General features: G+C 42.7%; 1 protein-coding gene across 7 annotated transcripts in view; it reads right to left on the bottom strand.

The window, feature by feature from the left end:
* EFCAB5 (EF-hand calcium binding domain 5) overlaps positions 1-19602 on the bottom strand; it is a 37346-nt gene that overhangs the window by 1419 nt on the left and 16325 nt on the right. For 6 of the 7 annotated variants that reach the window (XM_017821552.1, XM_017821550.1, XM_017821551.1 and 3 more), the window contains 13 exons: positions 17972-18127; positions 13194-13293; positions 11941-12495; positions 10635-10843; positions 9267-9423; positions 6927-7216; positions 5903-6075; positions 4934-5162; positions 4077-4229; positions 2827-2918; positions 1807-2060; positions 1028-1257; positions 743-836 (listed from right to left, as the gene is read on the bottom strand). In XM_017821552.1, coding sequence (XP_017677041.1) covers positions 743-836; positions 1028-1257; positions 1807-2060; positions 2827-2918; positions 4077-4229; positions 4934-5162; positions 5903-6075; positions 6927-7216; positions 9267-9423; positions 10635-10843; positions 11941-12495; positions 13194-13293; positions 17972-18127 — 2692 coding nt within the window. Of the gene's footprint in view, positions 1-742; positions 837-1027; positions 1258-1806; positions 2061-2826; positions 2919-4076; positions 4230-4933; positions 5163-5902; positions 6076-6926; positions 7217-9266; positions 9424-10634; positions 10844-11940; positions 12496-13193; positions 13294-17971; positions 18128-19602 lie in introns of those variants that run through there. The other variant, XM_017821556.1, reaches the window with a different exon arrangement.

Raw genomic sequence — 19602 nt, 5'->3', positions numbered from 1 at the left:
TTACTCTTTATCAGCAGGCAAGGTACTGTTGATAAATATCTCCAGCTAAATTAATAACTCTTGTCCAGGTTTGTTTTTTAACAGGCCTCTCAGATCATCAAGGGAGAGATCTCAACAAGAACAAGTAATTTCTCTTGCAGAGATGTTGCAAATAATAATAATAATAATAGCCTCTTGAGTGCCCTGGCACCAAAAAAGCCCATGTTTATTAAAGGAGAGAAAGACAGGCTGAAAACCAGCTCCTGTTTGTGGCCAGTGAGTACATTAAGCACTTGGCAGATGGTGTTTACAAAGAGGAGGGCTCACGCTGTCCTCCCACAGTCATGTTCCTGTTTGGAGCTGGGTCAGTCCCTAGGGCAGGGCACAGAGGTCTGAAGTAGATTTGCTTGCCAAAAGAACCATCATTCTTCATATGTCTTCACATATTACTTGCCAAAAGAACTCTCATTCTTCATATGTTTATCTGGAGGTGTACAATGAGATCACTTGTTCTGGAAGCTTTCAAAGCTGATCTGCTCCTCTTTCTTTAAGGCCGTGAATTTTGAGTCTAAATTTAACGGGTTGACTTCTGGTGACCAAAAAAGATTGCAGATATTTAGGAACCTTTATCTGTTGTTTAATCTCTTGTGAAATCAAAGTTAATTTGTGAAGTAAGGACCTTAAAAGTACTCAGCTGAAGGTGGCCACCGACACTATTTCTGGGCTGTGCCTGGGAACCTCACAAGGAGTTTATTATATTTACCAGTGATGCAGTCCAGCAGCTCTGCTTGAATTTGCACAGATGCAGCAGTTGGATCAAAGCAATAAATCTCCTGAATCAAATTGTCATCAAGTTTCTGCAATGCAAAGAACAGAAAGAGTCGTGTGGTGATGAAAAGGTTACAGAATCAAAGATGGTAGAGAGAAGCATACAGGAAATCTATAGGTAATGAATTATTTCACTGCCAATTCCCCCTTGGCAAATTCCACTGAGTCTTCTTGAGGGAGTAATAATAGAAAACAAACTCTCAGTGATTTGAAGCCTCACCAGTTTACACTGACTCCAGTTCTCGATCTCCTCTGAGCCCTTCCAGTCTGGATGCAAAAGCAACAGCACAGCCTTAATTATGTCGTGTAGCAGAGCTGGGGGTTCTGCACAGCTCTTTACTCCAGCAAAGCTCTCAGCACTGAGTTTCCCGACACACTCCCGCAGGTCCTGCAGCATGAACCGCTGGAACAGAAACCCTGGGTGCCTCACGTTTGCCACCCGTTCTGCCTCTGCAATCAAAAACAACCCCCCCACGAAGTTGCTCAGAAACATCTGCTACTCAAGACTTACATTATTGACTGACGGGCTCTGCCCTCTTTGTGATTAACTCTTTGCCTCCTTGATTGATTTGTTTACAGCCCGAGTATCCTACCAAGCTTTTAAAAACGGATATGTGCTTGAGAAGGGGACAACACAGGGGAAGCAGAGGTCCTGAGACCATGAAGGGTTCAGGCCTGCAGACAATTCTGTGACATTCAAATTCTTTTGCTCTTAGAGCAGTTCTGAGGAGGACAGGCTAGATCCCTGAGGGTGACAAGGCACCTTGCTTCACACCTCTGATTTCAGCACAAAGTACCCTGTTAACCAGAGTTAAAATCTAACCGTTCTGTTTAACTGTGCTCCACTAAGCTCTTAGGCTTACTCAGAAGTTGTTTACATATACCAAAGATTTGTATTTGTCTTTCCATACTTGTAGGAAAGATACCTTAGATGTGATTTTACTGAGATTCCTAATTTCACTCCTAAAAAACCCTATCTTGTCTCTGTATGCACAATACCCAGCACATAGGTTGGTTCTGTTTCCTCTAGAGACCTCCACAGGATCTCCAAGCAGGCAGCTTGGACCATCTTTAGCATTTTCTGCAGGTCTTTCTGTTCCTGAGGTGGTAATTTCTTATGGTGTCCAATGCTGATATCAAATATGCCAAGAGCTTGTCTTGATAGGTCGTGGAGAGGTACTGCAATGTGCTGTTCTCCACGGACAGCAGTGAGAGCGGCCTCTAAACTGTCTGTGCACCTAAACAGGTAATCCCTGAAATAAAACATACTAGATTTTATCATTCTGGTTTCTTTTGGTAATTTACTTAGCATATTTTAATAAGATGCCATTCATCTCTCACTGTTAAGGGTATTACATTACTAAATCATAGGTTATTTCCTTGAGCTGAAATATGCACAGCTCCAAGTATCATTCCAGCCAAAGGAGAAAATAGCACTGGGAACACATATTGCTTAGCCAAGGTGACTGCTGAAAATCCTAAATATTTAACAAACCTTGCTTTGAAAACAGTTTTCTGTTTATAAATGCAGTGACAATATAAATCTATAGAGTTTTATAAAAAGTAAAAACAGCTGCTGGAACAGCAAATGGCTGTTCAAGCAACTTTGACCACAGGGATGATATGCTTGAAAGACAAGTCTGTGAGGATCTTGACAGTGGAAAGAAACAGCCAGCTGAAGGAAATGAGACTAATGTGGCCAGGAAAGGGGACAGATTAATCTAAGGAGCAAAATGGTTCAGTGTAGGCTTTAATCCTGCAAACCTTGGCAGCTCAGCTACTAAGTATTAAATCAGAAGTTGTTTTTGGAAGCCTAAACTCAAAGAGAAAATACCCCTCACCCCCTCACAGTTCAGTGTCACGTGCGTAAGCACCAGGAGCCTTGATAGTGACAGAGCTACAGCCAGACACTGTCACAGGGTTGCACTACCAGGGGCTTTGTGCAACATGGATCATGCCTGATGTAGGCTCAGTCTAAAAGCAGAGGGGACTATTCCTACTCTGGCCACTGGAGCCTACCTTAGCAGGTTTTCTTCTCTGAGGAGAAGAGCAGGAGAGCTATGGATTTCTTTTTGTCCTGTGTTATCTGTAGTGATCATCTTGCACAGAGCCTGCCAGAGAGAAAAGAGAGGTTTAGCTGCATCCAAGAAAGGAACAGATATTTTGAAGTTTGGAGGGAGAGGAAATGGCTTATTTCTTATAGGAAACTCCTATGTACATTCAAGGGGTGGTTTAAAGACATCTCCCAACAATGCTTGGTTTTATTCCCACACTGTATCACTCAAGATACATGAAGAATGTGCCCTGAACCTCCCTCAGCCAGACTATTTAATCCATCCCCAGGCTCCACACTGAGGAACACCCACAGACCTAGAGGCTTCCATTCTTTTTCCCATCCTTTCTCATGTCAAGTTTGTGTCAGTGTGCCTTGGCACGTGAAAAGCACAGAGGGGAGTGAGTGACCTGGCTATCAGGAAGCTAACAAGGGAACAGTGCCGAGCCTGGAATGACAACAGAACACTGCCAACATAAACCATGCTTATCAGAGGAAGCAGCTGAATTATGGCTACAGCAGATGTCATACAGACTTTGGGATGACATGGGATCGGTCCTAAATATTGCATACACTTTTCTTCTTCTTAACTCGCTGGTACATGAAGTGACAAGCTTCCCAGGGCCTGAGTGCCTGCTGAACAACTGGAATCTGACCTGCACGGAGTGGAGGCTGCCTTTACAAGCTGCCTAATTGGGAATCAGCCACTTCCTGAGCTGTATTTACATCTTGGCTGCTGACATTAGTTCAGAACAAAGAGCTAATACATTAGCTGAAACGTTCTTTTTTCCCCATAAAGTACCATAACTTTGACATGCAGAGAATCTCCACAGAAGAGCATCTCCCTTTGTGGAGGTTCCAGACAGCAAAACTATGGATGGATGGGTGTGGGGTTTTGCTCTATTGGTTGCTATGCAGCAGTGAGCACTGAGGTAGGAGAATATTCCCTTTTCCCATGGAGAAGAGTCTATACTAGCACTGCTCTTGAATTGTTTTACATGGGAAGATGGAAAGAATGAAGAAGGATCTCCTTTATAGAGGGAAACTTCCTTCTCTACCTTTGTAGCCCTTTTGTTGCATGGGCAGGCACAAGAATCTTGGGCAGGCTTCAGTTTTAACAATAAAACCATTGGGAAAACACAGGCACTAGAGCTGGCACATCTTCCTTAAGCAGCCTTTCAGCCCCTGACAATTACAGACCTTTTTCCTGCAGTACCTTGTCTTTGGCAGGCTCCACCAGGTACATCGTGACGGCGTGGATGCTGGGTGTCCTGGGGTACAACCAGCCCAGAGCATAAACAGCCATTTGTAGGACATTTTCCCGTGTGCAGATATGGTGGTAGGCTTTGCTGAATGCATGGGAAACTCCCTGTGAAAGCAGAATCCTCCATATGAGCCAGACAATTCTACAAGATTTGGGGGATAAAAGCTGGGGAAGTGTTCATGAAGCAAAATGGTTGTAAGAAGTTACTTTAATCTGAAGTTGTAGAGCTGAAAAGTGACTGTGAAATGTCCCTTATCAAATAATGCTCTAAAGTTCCCCAGTACCAGGTCACAGCCAAGTGACTGGTAACTCCTAAACTAGATTAGCCGGTTTTTAGTGGAAATAGCCAAATGGACTGGTAAGGCTGGCTTGCTGCGCTCCCTGCTGTCCAGATGAGGCACCCACACTGAGGTTGATTCCAAAGAGCATCCCAAAGAAATCCGGGCTGCTGTTGCTTACTGTTATTCCACCACGTAAAAAGTAAGGTTTCATGCCACTTTATGGAAATGAACACAAAAATGAGGTCGAGAGCTTCAAGAAATAAAAGCTGCTATCTTTGGGCTTTGCACAAAAGGACAATTAATTTACTGGTTGGGAGAAGATTAAATAAATTCCTGATGAAGTGATACCTCAGTTTCAGGTAAGACACTATTAAGGTGTCCTGCTCACACCACTTTCCCCCTATACTGCAGAAAGGGACCAATAGATCTTTTCTTAGTTGTACATCTTACGTTTACTCAGAACAAACATATAAAAATCACAAGTTTTTTGCAGATTGGACTAAGAAACTGCTTTCTGATGGTGCCCACCTGGTAGAAAATGATCTCATGGGTCAGAAAGATGGTTTTGTCACACTGGTCTTGAAGAGTGTCAAGTCCTAGAATGCCAAAGACTCTCCAGCGAGCATCATACAAGGGCAGCACCAGGAGGGAACCTTTCATCTCCTCCACTGGGCGCTCAGAGTTCCAGAAATGGATATTTCCGTGGAGCTGAACTCTTGGAACATGGATTGGCTTTCCTTCATCAACAGCTGCAAAGCTGAAAAATAAATTTATGAGGAGGTTTGTTGGGAGGAGCAGAAAGCCTTTAGTGAAACAGTAAATACTGCAGAGCTTTGATCTCTCCCTGCTTTTTGGCATCAGAGGAGGAAGGTGTGAGCTCTGCACTTTGACCACACCCAGCAATACCACATTTACCACTTGTATCCGAAAGATAGTGGTAATAAATAAGTCACTCTTCATCCTTAGGACATTTTAAAACATCAGCTAATGAATGGAATGAAAAGGATTACAGAAGCAAGAAGCAGTTACATTTAATAGGTTAGAAGCAGCAATATTTAAAGAGACAAGTATGTCTGGCTTTTGGAAATGACAAGTGAAGAGGCATGAAAGCTGTTTATAGCATAAACACTAGGGAAGGAAAGGCATTGTTCTAAAAAAATATCCTGTGGATATAAAATTGTGTATGGGAATTAATTTTTAAAGAAGGAAATGTAGGCCCAATGCCACAGACATTTGCTAAAGGATGAGATTCATTAGACTGTGAGCTAATATCCCCAAGGAAAGGAGTAAAATCCCAAACAGAGCAGTTCTAAGAAGACTGTGCAGAGTATAGGACGTTTATAGGATATTGGATCCTTCCACAACAGTCTCTCAGGAGATTTCCTCTCTGGGGTACTCCATGACCCTCAGTTTCCAGTGCATCCCAAACACTGCCCAGTACCCCTACATTCCAAATAGTTTTGAGAAAAAGGAACAGTTTTTTGCAGCTTTCCTTACCTTATTCCTTTCATGTGTCTGTGAAGTGTCTGGTTCAGGACATGCGGCGCGTCGTCCGCAGTACAGGCCACATAGCGCAGGAGAACCTGGCCCTGCTCTGCTGAGAGCTGGTTCTCTTCCAAAAGGGCAATGTAGGCACTGATCTTCTTGTTACCCCCATGGGCTTCTGCGTCCTAGCAACCAAATGTTTCCCATTACATTATGGGCATTAGCCACTGAGCACTGCACTTATTTCATGTCCTTAGCACTTGTCTCTTTTGTGCTGAGATGCTGCTCTGGGTCACTGAGTCTGCGTGTCACACACCCCCAGCGTGGCGTGGCCGTGTCTGCCCAGAGCACTCCGTGACAAGCAAAAACACTCGGTATTTTGATTGGCAAGGAAAAGGGATTTCTTGTTTCCTGCTCTTAATGGGGAGAAGTAAATAATATAAAAATAATCCCTTACTATAATCCCTAAGCAAAAGTCCCGTGGATTTCTTCCCTAATAGGAGATTTCTTTGGGGAAAAAAAAACACAAACAAGTGCCAGAGTTGCCACATTTACAAACCTGGACAATACTAGAAGAACACTTCAGAGAGAAGTTTGGCTTTGAGGGAGGCTTTAATAGTGAGGACAAACAGCTGAAGTTGCAGGTGTAAGTTAAAAATGAAAATATTTCCACTACAAATTAACCATCTTTGTCCCAAACTGACTCTGGTGTGTTTCATTTCAGAAGCTCCAAAACTATAACTATGGATTTCCAGATCTGATCTGAGTCAGTTCTTCCAAATTGAGATATAAGTTTTCATGAGATTCCTTCTGTATTGGCATAGCAAGGACAAGAATCCTTGCATTGCTGATCTATCAGTGACCCTTTCTGCGCATAACCACAGGCTCTCCTGAACATCAGCTAAGTACAGGAAAGCACAAGGAAACAGCCTCAGAGCAGCTTCCCAGGCTACCTGTGAGTTCCACTCAGTTCCAGGGTTTGGAATCAGTGTCCTGACCGAACAGAAGCACCTCTTGTGCTCCCTGGGATGCCCACCTGGGAGATGGCCTTAAACACTGCTTTGTACACCGATTCCATCCTTGCTCCGCCGGTCTCAGCCGCTTGCTGGATATCCTGCAGCCATTTCCTCCTGGTTAAGCTTTGCAAGGACTCCCTATGACTTTGCTCCACACTTGTGGTCAGAAATCTCACCAAGTTATCAATAGATTCATCCTCATTGCCAGTTAACTCAGAAGCAATTAACTCAAGGAAGGTCTGGAATACCTTTGGGGATACCATCTCCACTCTGCTGAGCTGGGGGTATCGGGAGCAAAGGTGTGCCTTTGCTAGTAGAAAAAAAAAAAAAACAACAGAAAATAAGACAGACAATCTAGTTGATTAATCAGTTTTGCAGAATATTAAGCAAGCCCTAAACTGTCTTTGGATGGGGTGTTCTAGTCTATTGTTCTGGATTTCTTTCAGCTATCTCCTAAATGGAAGTTGTCACAGTGACAGGTAATCTCCAGCTTCCACACTGGATTCCTCCTTTCCTCTGGACGCCTGCTTTCCCTGCTAGTGAGAAGGAACCCTGCACAGCACTGGTTTCTACCCAGGTGTTGGTTAAATCAGCGGCCGGTCTGTCCGAGCTGTCCCAGCCCTGCGCAGGCTCTCCCCAGCCCCGGCTCTGGGCTCACGGGGGTGCTCTTGCACAGCCTGAGGAAGGTGCAGGCGCCTGCCTGGCTTCGGGATTCACGGGAGCTCTGTGACTAACGCTTCCATCATATTTTTTGCATCCTGATTTCAAATCCTGTTGGACCCGAAGATGTCCCTGGTCATGGCAGGGGGCTGGACTAGATGACCTTTGAAGGTCCTTTCCAACCCAAACCATTCTATCATTATTATCACCGATTTCAGCTGTAGAAGTAGCAAGTACTAACTGGCCGTCATGGTGGAGCTGCCTGTTAATGCTGTCTTATCCAGCTCATCATCTAAAGAACATTCAGTATTCTTAATTTAATTTCTGATTTTCTGACAGAACTAGGATGGAGAATTTTTTTATGGTATAAAAATATTTGGATATTCACCTCCTCTTTCTCCTCTCTTTACAGAAAAGATGAAGAAAGAAATATGCATGAAGTTGAATGCAGTATGATCACTTCCTTCACTACTGAGCCACAGCATAATGCATAATTTTCCCCATTATATCTAATGTTACACTTTTCATTTACAAGGAAAATGAAATAATTCTACTCACTCTTCACTCTATTTCCGTTCAGGACCAATGCAACGTCTGTGAACCCTCCCCCCAGACCTGCTTGTTCCATGTCTCTGAGAGATTAGGTTGAAGCTGCTAGAAATAGTTTTATGTTGGTGGTATTGATTTTGCTATGCTCTCTTTCTATTTATTTGTCCTTTAATTTATGAGCCCTTCATGGAAGGGACTATGTCCTTCCATATTTTCATAGTCTGTTCTGGCATGCTTTGAATACAAGAGAGCAGTAAAGTGCCAGTTTTTCCTGGCTGGACAGACAGTCATCAAACATGACAGGTCGGTGTGCTCCCCACCCCACCAGCTGCCTCCAGTGAGCTAAACGATAAACAGGTTTTGGTGCTTGCCAAAACAAGCCATTTTTAGTGATCTGCAGCAGAACAAGCAGCATGAAGATGAGCATGGAGATGAAAAAAACAGTCCTCTCCACCCAAGCACACATGCAGACATGTTCTTAATTGCTAACACAGTATTTCAGAACACCTTATACCCACTTGTTAATATGCATGAGGCTGCCAGACAGGTTCAGGTGAACCTGCAGTGCTTCTGTCTGACCCAAGTCTATTTTGTCAAGGACCAAATTTGCGAAGTTTATTCAGAGAAATGAACCAACAGAGAAGTGAGACTAAGTTGCTGATTCATGAGAGCTGTGTGACAGTGTGGATTACTATGAGCTGTTTGAGACCCATGAGGAAAGCTGTTCTCTCCTATGAGGTACATTCCTGCAGCAAGCACAGTAAAATGTATCTATTAAAAATAGCTGGATAACACAGATGGACTAGACTAAAAGTGCAAACATGTCCTCAGGCTTTGCATGTGTTTTTTCACTGCCATATCACATGTATACATTGCATGTTACAGCTGAAATACGTGTTCAACACATCCCAGTGTCATGAAAGCACTGAGCTACTTCTCTGCCTGGGAGTCTTGCACAGAAGGAGGAGATGGAGCTGTGCATTAACAAGCAGGTCTGGGTAACTGTTCCTTTTCATTTTACAGCTCATACCATGTATGCTTATGACTGCTTGCAAAACCAAAGTGGTGCTTGCCAGCAACCTCACTAGCACCGTCATTGAATGGTTGAAGGTCTACTGGGTTGTTCTCCCAGAGCAGAGCTGTCTCCTTACCCTTCATCAACGCCTCTTTTTTCGTGCCTCCCATGAATTTGCTCAGAACAGCATCCACCTCTTCCAGGTCCAGGAACCCATGTCCATTGCTGTCCCACTTTTCAAAAAGTGCCTCCAAAAGCAGTTTCCGTTGGGCCGCCCGAGCCATGTGGTGAACCTGCAACAGAGGAACAGCTGGTCTTGGGTAACTCCTGGGTGACTCCTGGACACTGATGCTGGGTGTCTACACAGTGTGGGCACTGCAGTGCTGTGCCACTCACATCATTCCTATGGGCCAAATCTGTACATACACAGCTCAGACCTGCAGATGAATCTTTAAACCTGGGAGATACTTAGAAACACTAAACACAGGTGACAGTTCAGTTTACCAGGCTGGACCAGCACTGCAGAGAGTTATTTCACAGGGAACAAATGAAGCCTGTGCTGGATTTAAGGTAAGGTCAACTGAGGTAAATGCAAGTTTCCCAGAATACAAATGTCTCCCTAGCAAGAACTAACCACAGCCTTGTCAGTGACACCCAGAGATGTGACAGTTTGTATTTCTGTACATTGTTATTTTGTTGGTGCTGCCCTGAAGTGTGTGGGCTACAAGCAAATGCATGTACCATTTGTCCTCTAAACCCAGCACAGAGTGATAACTGGATGGAGTGGAATCCTCTCAAAGGCCAAAATACTGGCAGTGTGTGCTGTGTTCAGTGAGGACTGGAGAGCCGTCAGATCCAATATCTCATTCAAATTAGGTCAGCAGCACAGAGGGAAACCAGAAAGAGGTCTGAGGAAAACACAGCTAGAAAGACCCACAGAGAGACACACAGCAGACCTGAAGTGATATGGGGCACCCTGATGCTGTGCAGGAGGAAGGGGAATTTTTTTTTCAACACATGGCAAGAGCACCTTGTAACTTAAGCACAGAGAAGCATGTGCACACTAACATCCAGCCATGCACATAGCAGACCCAAACACACTTGTTTTAAAATCCTCCCCAAACATCCACAACCTCCTGTGTACATGCCAGTGCAGCAGGTCAGAGATCAGGTTCTTGGCTATTATAAAGGTGAATAAGCAGAATGGAATGTTTTGGGCTCTTTCACAATTAACTATCAACTGTTGTCTCACTGAGTCCGGCTCTAGGACAGACAGACAGCCTCTTACAGGATGAGTCTGTCATCACTTCCAGAGCTGAGGGCTAGGGAGGGAGCATCTGTATGAAAACAAAGGGGTCAAAGGTTTCCTGAAGAAATAGGGGATGCAAGACTGCAAGCAGAGAACTCTGCCAGTGTGAGATTAACAGTTGACTTTGTAAGTGTCTGTAGGCATTTGCTTGTTTTTTGTTTGGACACGGGATCAGCAAAACTTATCAATATTTACTTTTTCTAGTTGTTCCATTTTTTCCTCCTCTGTCTGCTTGTACTCTTCTTTGATAAATGCAATAAGCCTCTTCACAGTAGGCAGAGAACTATCTTGGCCAACAAACGTCTCCATGAGCTGTACAAACTGTGGCTGGGTGAGGCAGCTTGCACCGAAGGAACTCTGAGTACAAGGAGCCCGATGGTTCTGAATCTGTGCCATGCTGGGACCTGAGTCTGAAAGGCAGAAAGCACAGTGTGTCACAGAAAGCCAAACGCTGCCCTAAAGCCAGGCACGTGGCAGCTATCAACTCACTCCTCAATCCTGCACTTCCCATCCAGGGAAATTACAGCTGAATCCAGGCTGACTCCATGCTGAGTAAAGGCCTTAATCTGCTTATACTGTTCTAATAGTAGCTCTTCAGAGCCAGTCTGGCATGGATGCCAATGTACAGCCAGGTCAACCTCTGAACACAGGGGAGCTGAAATTCCTGTTACTCAGCAAGGGGCTGTCTGAGACCAAGACCATCTGAGGTCCTGCATGTCCCAAACAATGCAGGATGCACATCCTGCATGACACTGGAAGTTAACTCAGAAAGCTCTAGGTACCAGTGGGCTGTACTATCAGATTTACAACCCTTTACATAATAAGTCTGTCACTAGATTGCTTGGGCAATGTAGACCCAGTTCTTGCAGTTTTCTAAACTGTGAGACATAAGAGAGTGTTCACAGAGCACTGGCAAGGAGGTTGGTCCTTCTCGGATGTTTAAGAAAGTACCTCTTTGAAACACACAGCTGTCTGATCACAGCCTTCCTGGAACAAGGGCCTTTGTACACAATGAAGTATGATCATCCTTTGGAAACACAGTGAGAGATTAAAATAAAAGGTTTCTGCTATATGATCTCATATCATATCTCCCTATGGGCAATAACAGGCTAAAAATTATTAAAGTCATTTCTAGATTTAACATGCTCGGGTTCCTGTCTTGCTACAGTAATATTACAGAGTGAAACAGAACATAAAGTTTCTCCTTATTATAAAAATGCTGCTGCTTCACAAAGTCCCTACTTGAATTAAAGTGTCTGCTCAGTGCCTTGAATACAGATCACCAGCAAAGTGACTCACCTGCCATCCTGTGAGAGGAACATGCTCTGAAACCTTGGCAGAAAACACCACACTGAGAAGATATCAAAGCTTATGGTCTTCTCTACTCAGAAAGCACTCACATGGTTTTGAAATGGATTTCAAATAGCCTATAGTTAAACTAGTCCAAATGTATACATTGAAAAAGATTAAGGTCTGCCAGAATAAAGGAGAATATCTTTACCCTGCTCATGCAGAAGGTTGTCATCCTGCAGCCTTGTCTCGGAGCTTGTCTGTTGGTCAAACTGGCTGCTGTGCTGCATTGAAAAACTTCCTTTTCCTGCAGGGGTTTCTTCCACAGCCTCTGCAGCTGGAGCACCCTGTTCTGAGCCAGTGACATCCATGTCTGCCACATCTGTGTCTCCTTCACTTTTTACTTCCATCTCAGGCTCTCTACCCAGGCTGGATTCCTCTTCCTCCACCTGTTTTTCAGGTCCAGGTTCTCCATCCCTACTGAGATTGTATCCATCAGAGGCTGATCCTGGGAAAGCTTCATCCTGTCTCTCTGCACTTCCAGGCTCAGCTTCCTTCTCAGTTTTGATGTCTTCCTGGGAGCTGGGTTCCTCACTGTGTGTGGTATCTCCATCCAAATCACCAGCCTCAAATCCAGTGCCTTTCACCTCTGACACAGCATCCTCACCTTCCTTGCTCACTTCAGCATCACTCGGCTCTGCTGCTTGGTCATCGAGGCCTCCCCATAAATCCACAAGATCAATCTCTTGCAACTTAATTACTGGCCCTAGAATAGAAAAAAATATGGGTAAGTTGATAGTTTGCATTGGTATTATGTTCTCTAGTATTGCACAAGAAAATTGAAACAAAAAAGATACTGCCAAGCAAATACAAACTATCAGAAGGTACCTTCTGCAAACACACGTCTCTGAAACACAAAACTTCAGAATAATGTCTTTGCCTGCAGAGATCTGCATTTCTTACTGTTTATTGCACCACATTTCTTTTGAAATAAATGTTTCATAATTCTCCCTATTAAGAAGGAGACCTGTAACTTGCCCTGCACTTGATCTTAGCAATTAATTAATGTCCAATATCTTTAAAATATTTTACTTTCATGCAGATGATCCCCCGTGTTTTTTCTTTATCTTTCCATGTGCCTGGAGAAACTTTAGTGCAAACACAAAATTAACTTCTAACATTGCCCAGTAAGAGAGAACATTTGTTTCAGGAAAAGTCTCTCTTTAATCCTGAAGTACTTCTGACTTTTGTAGGAAGGAAAACTCTTGGATGCTGAAGCATTTCCGAACGTTGCATCACAGTTTGCAAAACATGTTTGCAAATTATGGCTGGTCACAGCATTCATTTGGGTCCTTTTTTGGGCCCTGTTCACTTCCAGTAACACTTATAAAACATATATGAACTATCCAGCCCTCTGTGACCTCCCAGTGTTTTAACCACAACCGAAACTTCCCAGGTACTCACATTGTCTGGGGTTCCACAATTCCCTCTTGTCAGCCACGGGGCTTCTGTCATAGAACTCCCTCAGCAGGGTCAGTATTTTTTGTCTATCCAAGACACCAACCTAGACAAAAAGATGATAATTATTGGGTTTTTCCTGTGGTTCTTGGGTCTTACATCAACATTTGCAGCACTACAAAGGCACCATTAGCTAAGAATTACCTGTGACTGAAAATTACCCATTACCAGAACACGACTACAGATTTCAAAGAAGCGAATTTATTTCATAGAGGCAAAAACTTCTTCTCTGGGCTCAGCTGGAACTCCCTCCCCACACATATTACTTTGCAGGCACTTCCTTGACAAATTACAGTTAGATAATTGTAGCTGTTCTGCCAAAGGGGTTCTTCATGTAAAGATCAAAGCTTCAACATTTCATACTCTCAGGACAGATATTGATTGCCTGACAGCACCATGGAAGAATTTTCACCTATTATGGGCTGTATCACCTTAGTGACTGCACACTGTAGTTTGCTTTTATGCCCCATCATCTCCTTTGAAGATTGATGTATTGGCAGCTGCCTGGGAACATAATTAGTCCAAAAATCCGAGCTATTATGACAACCTCCCTAATTTCCTTTAAAAATTCATAGACATTTGACCACAGAGGTGAGAGAGGCATCAGCAGTTCCAGTGCAGAGGAACGTGCAGAGTTTATTAAGTCCTTGTTGCTCAGAGTGAGTGTACACAGACGATAAACCCAGGAAAAGGCAATGAAACGGGTCATTTCCAATCAGGAAATTGTGGGTTTAAAAAAGTAAAGCAAATCTAAGCGATTGCAAGTTTTCCATTTTATGGTGAATTCCTGTTGTCATTGTTTAAGTCCTGCCACCTTTGTAATCTCCCTCCCATCAGTGAAATAAAGTAGTTAATTAGGGAACAGATTTACTTAAGTTCATTATTTGTAGCGAGTAGCTTTCCATCTGAATTATTGATTTCCTTTTCACGTTTTGTTCTTAGATTAAAAACTGCAAAATGGAAAATGCACCAGGCTTTTAATTCCTTGTGAACTTTACCTGCCCTTAGGCTGGAGAAATAAAGGAAGAACTTTGCTGATCTTTTCTGGAAATGAGCTCAAGATGACTGCATTGTTTATAACCTAAATCTGTAATTAATGGCACCAAAAGTTAGAAACAGAAGGTTTGGAAACAACCGAGAGATACACATCACCTACTGGTGAAGTTAATACTGGAACTAAACAATTACATCACGTTTGCTGGTACTGCAGGACCTTCCTCTACAGGGAACTGAAAGTTTATTGCCAATTCTGAAGAAAGGACCTGAACTGAAATGTAAGAAGCCATTCAGTCCAGTTTTAGTGTTTGAGACTCTGCTAATTTCATTCCTGCTGGTAAAAAAATGCTGGAAATTAGGGTTGAATTTCAGCCATCGGTGTGTTTGGAACAACAAATGTCATCACAGAATTCTGTCCCTAAACTTACAAGATGTAGGCCCTGATTCCCAGTATCTTCATCTTCCTGACATTAACATACAAATACCTTGCATGCCCCCCTGCAAACATTTCTTCATGCTATTTGTCTTTCAATTGAATATATCAGATCTGGTTCTGATCCATTTAGTAGCCACACAAACACAGCACATGTTTTTGAAGACGTTACCAGATCACTGTGGAATATTTGGATTCTCCATTCAGTATTTCCATTACACACACTTAATTTTCCATTCAAGTTTTCTCAGCTGTTACTTGTCACAATCATCTGCTGGTTGCCTTGAAGTTGGCAGCACTAATGCAAAACTTTATTTTATGAAAAAGGGGAATCAATAAATGAAGTATTATTCTTATTAAGAATATAACAAATATTAAGAAAATTATGAAGTACTATTAAGATGAAAATAAGGATGTTGTCTTGGGATTCAGATGCACTTTTTTGTTATACTAAAATAATACACTTGGAGGATTTAGATAACTCAGATTTTTTAAGAGATTTTTTTGTGATTTGGATCAAATAACTTTATTTTAATATATTGTTTAAAAGATATATAAAATAGATAAAACAGCTGAAATTACCAAATATGAATTAGGTCATATTTCCTTGTTTTAGCATTCACAATTTATACAGATTTGCCACTCTACCAGAGGTCCCTGTTATTTCAGGACACTTTTCCTTACAACTCACCCTGGGAGGAAGATGCCACAGTACATCTAGAGAAGAGAGAAGCATTTCAACAGGAAAGCTCCTCTCCCCAGCTGTGCTGTCTTTCTGAGTTCCTGTATTTACTAGCAAAGGGGACTTTTCTTTGCAATTCTTGTGTGACTGGGGAGGCTGATTGAAGATTCCTGCCTGTCCACCCTTTGTACTGCACCTCGTGAGCAGGGCAGGTCCAGCCTCCCCTCTCAGCACCAGAGGAACATCTGTGTTTGTACAGCCGCCCAAAACTTGGGGCAGCTTTAGTGCCCAGGGAGTTGAAACATGTTGGCCTCATTTTCTTGTCACCCAGATATTGGCAGGTGATGATTCTCAGTTGTTTTCAGCAATGTTCTGTGACCTATGAGTAATTCCTGTAGCAACACAGACTAAACCAGACTTGCCATTTAATCAGGGATAGGTCAGTGTTTAACCACTCGATTGTTTTTCTGGAAATGTGATGTGTGTATCCTGATCCCCACAGTGTGCTTGTTCGTGAGCAAGATGGGAAGAGCAGACACTCAGAAAAGGTCATGAGAAAGCAGACTTTGTTGTTGCTGTTCTGAAAGAAAGGTAATCAGGAGTGTCTCAGACGTCATTAGCTTGAAAACTAATCTCTGACCAAATTCAGTTTCATTTAAAGGTCTCAGGCTTAAAACATCCCTGAAAATTCATGTAGATTCTGTTATAATACATAAAAGAAACTATACCTGATACAAGTGAGCACAGATACAATAAGCTTAAAATTCACAGAGCCATTGCCTTTTGGAATATTACAGCAGTGATCCAACTGTGTTGTGGGATTGTCTGGGGAAGTTTCTGCCTCAGTGTATAGTCCAGGCTGTCCTTGTTGAGCTGCCATCCTTCTGGATGCATTCGTTTGAAATCATAATAATGATCATGTGGGTACCTTCTAATTTGACTGTAATTTAAACGCTGCTTTCTCAGCTCCCTGGCCTTAATTGCAGCTCATTGAGGCAGCCAGCCACACTCCCCGTGCAGACTGGAATAACTGCCTGCTACCAAACAAATGGAAATTAGGAACTGAAACAACTGCTTTGCTGTGCTTTGCAGAATGGGCTCTACAGGTAATGGATCCCATTCAAGTGGTAGAAGTCCTTGGGTTACTTTGCATTTTTATCTCCCCTATGGGACAGTAGAGCCATACAAAAGAAACCAGGCCAGGTTTAAAAAGAACTGTGTGGCCTACAGGACACTTCAGTGAACTCAATTTGCAGAGCAAGGCTACCTTGGAGTCTGGAAAGAACAACTCTGTGCTCTGACCAGTTTTTTTGGGGCACAGATGGTGTTGGTGCTGATAGCTGCTCTCTCATGTTGTGTTAGTATTTTTGGCTCTTTGCCTCTGAGATTCCACTGGGATTAGTAGCATGGAGATGGTGATTACTGCCACAGAAATAATAGGAAGAAAGTCACATTAAAAGATGAAAGGAAAGAAGGGGTCTTTTCAAAATGCATGGCAAGGATAGGACTGGGCTTTATGTATCACTGTAGCCAGGAGGATTCATCACAGCCATTCTGACAGAGCCGTAGGAAAATGAAATGTCTTCTAGCTGGGAAGCAGACACATTTCTTTCCTCATGCCTGAAACAGCAGCTTGCCTGCTATTCTCTAAAACACTCCATTGGTGTTGAAACGAGCTCTGTAATTCCTTTCTCTTGGCAGTAATGACATTATTAGCATGACACTGTAGAGCACAGTTCACTCTGGGTAGCTCTCTGCAAGCATCACTAGAGGAGTGCTGGGTGGAATATATAATTTCTGTAGGGGAGGAAACTGTAAGATTATGGCATCTGCTTGCTCTGTAGTAGCCAGCAACTGGCAAGCTGAGGCTACTCATAACAAGTACCACACTTTTTGGATGAAGCCCAAGTTTTTAGCAATAGTTTATGCCATTGATTCTTCAGCTTCTACAATTTACTGGTTTTCTAACAAGTCTAGCTTTTTTGTTTGTTTTTTTTTAATAGGGATGCAGGTGTACTCAGAGGATGACAGAGATTAGAGCTGCTGAAAACCAAATTATGGCTTTTGAGTTCCATTTCCAGCTCTGTTACTGACTTACTGTATTTTAATTTCCTGTCCATAAACTGTGGCTGAAGTTCACAGCACTGTTCTCAGAGAGATTGTAAAGGCGGATTATTTTGCACTTTAAATTTAAACTATGAGATTTATTGATAGAAGCCCTAAAGATCTATAAAGTTAGGCAACATAATGAATGCAATATATGTTATAATTGAAGTAACGTGCACATTTGTTAAGGTCAATCTACATCAGGTTATCTTTGCTGAAACATGGCTGAATAGATAAATTAGACCCAGTTCTGAACTGTGCTGTGGGAGCAGGTAATCCCATTAGGTCATTCATTTTCTAATTAGCCATCAGCTTATAGGCAGTTGGATGTTTCTGTCTCTAAAGTATGAATTTGAAGACAATGCTGCAGCTATTGTCCTCCAAAATACTGCTGAATAAGCACAAAAAGAGTATCTAGAGTTGGGAAGAGGAAAAAGCAAGCAGTGACCCAGAGAAATACCAGACTGGAAGCACCCCCACATTGAAATTGAGAGCTGCTCTACCTACCTTTCCATAATCACAATCTTGGAAGAGATCAGTAAAATTTTGCCTCCACAGAGCTCGTTCTGTTGCTTCCTGGAAGTCCTCACCACATTGATGGAGATATTTCATGATTTCTTGGAATGTGTCACTTGAAACATGCTCGGTGTAGGAAAGGACAAACTGTGGAGAGAAAGCAGCAGTGTACACAGTTAGCTTTTCTTCAAGTATTTTCACCTTTATTTGAACTCCTAAAAACCTATTGCATGCAATTAAATATTTAAGAACTTGTAGTTTAATCTGCCAACATAACACAGACTTGGTGCCTACTTTGTTCTTCCTTTCAGAAGAAACAACATTCTCCTAACCAGCCTGGGACACTGCACAAATGCCTCCTCAATAGCTCCTTTCCTGGCCCAGAGGTCACTTGTTATGCTCAGCGTTCAGAGATGCTGGATCAGATCCCTCCTGTGGAATGCCATGGCTCAAGCTTGGTTTTCTCAGGGAGGATTTAAGTTCTCCACGTTTTTTTTCAGCATTTAGTATTCTTGACTTTGCTCCCAAGGAGGCATTTTGAGCCATTAGATTTTGCAGAACTGACAGTCACTCAACTCTCAAATGCCACAAAATGAGCATTGCCCACAATTTCAGTGTTTAGAGAACCAGTCTGGATACAATAAAAACATGAAAAATCCTTTTGAAAATGAGCCTGCTGTCACCTAAGTCCTCTGACACTGGGAATACTACTGACTGGAGATTGATTTTAAGTTCCAGCCTTGGAGACACTTTAACACTTTGGATTTATAGCCATGTGGCTTTTATGAGCAAAAGCAATATGGTTCTAAAAATGTGGTGTGCATGACATAAATAATAATGGCCATCAGAACAAACCACAATCCCAAAGCCTGGGCTGAATTATTATAGCAGGTTTCTGGAGCCAGCCACACTAACAGGGAACTCATAGAGTTAAAAGGAGGAATTTCCAAAACACAGCCCATTTTTAGAGTATGGGTATCTAACATAAGTGCTACATCATCTTGGACTTGTTGAAGTGCCTCACAGGCATTAACAAACTGAAATATTAATATATGTTATAATTGTTCATGTCTATATTGCATAATTTCCAAATATATGGGACAAGTGGAAAAGAGGAAGAGCAGAAAAAAAAGCAATGGCCTGAGGGGTGGCTGGTGGGAAAGCAGAACTCCTACACAATGTGGGGGGTTTCTGCTTGCAGCATAAAAAGACAGGATGTAGGTGGTTGGAGAGAAGGTGGGGCCATGGGCACCCACCAGCTTTCCAGAGCTGTTACACCCCAAAGCCCTGTGACAGAGGAGCCTTGAAGGTGGCAGCTGATGGGAGGAGGCAGGTTGGACAAGCAGCTTGTTATTTTGGATGTCATGCTGATGACACATCCAAAGGCTCCTGCACTAACACTGCTGTCTAACAGCATCACAGGACATTGTTTACAAGTGCCATGTGGGCAGCAGGCACTATCATAGTCTTAAGCTTTTCTTAGCTGATGTGCAAAGTACTGTACACATAATAAACATACATTTATTTATTATTAACTGAGAGATTTTGACACCTCTCTGAAGAAAGCTGGCACGATTCCTTCTTGCTATCCAGAGACTTTGCTGTAGTTTGTGAACACGTTG

Source organism: Lepidothrix coronata, unplaced genomic scaffold (assembly GCF_001604755.1).
Source record: "Lepidothrix coronata isolate B3197 unplaced genomic scaffold, Lepidothrix_coronata-1.0 Scaffold91, whole genome shotgun sequence".
Classification (NCBI taxonomy): domain Eukaryota; kingdom Metazoa; phylum Chordata; class Aves; order Passeriformes; family Pipridae; genus Lepidothrix; species Lepidothrix coronata.
This window is presented reverse-complemented; position numbering and strand designations above follow the sequence as displayed.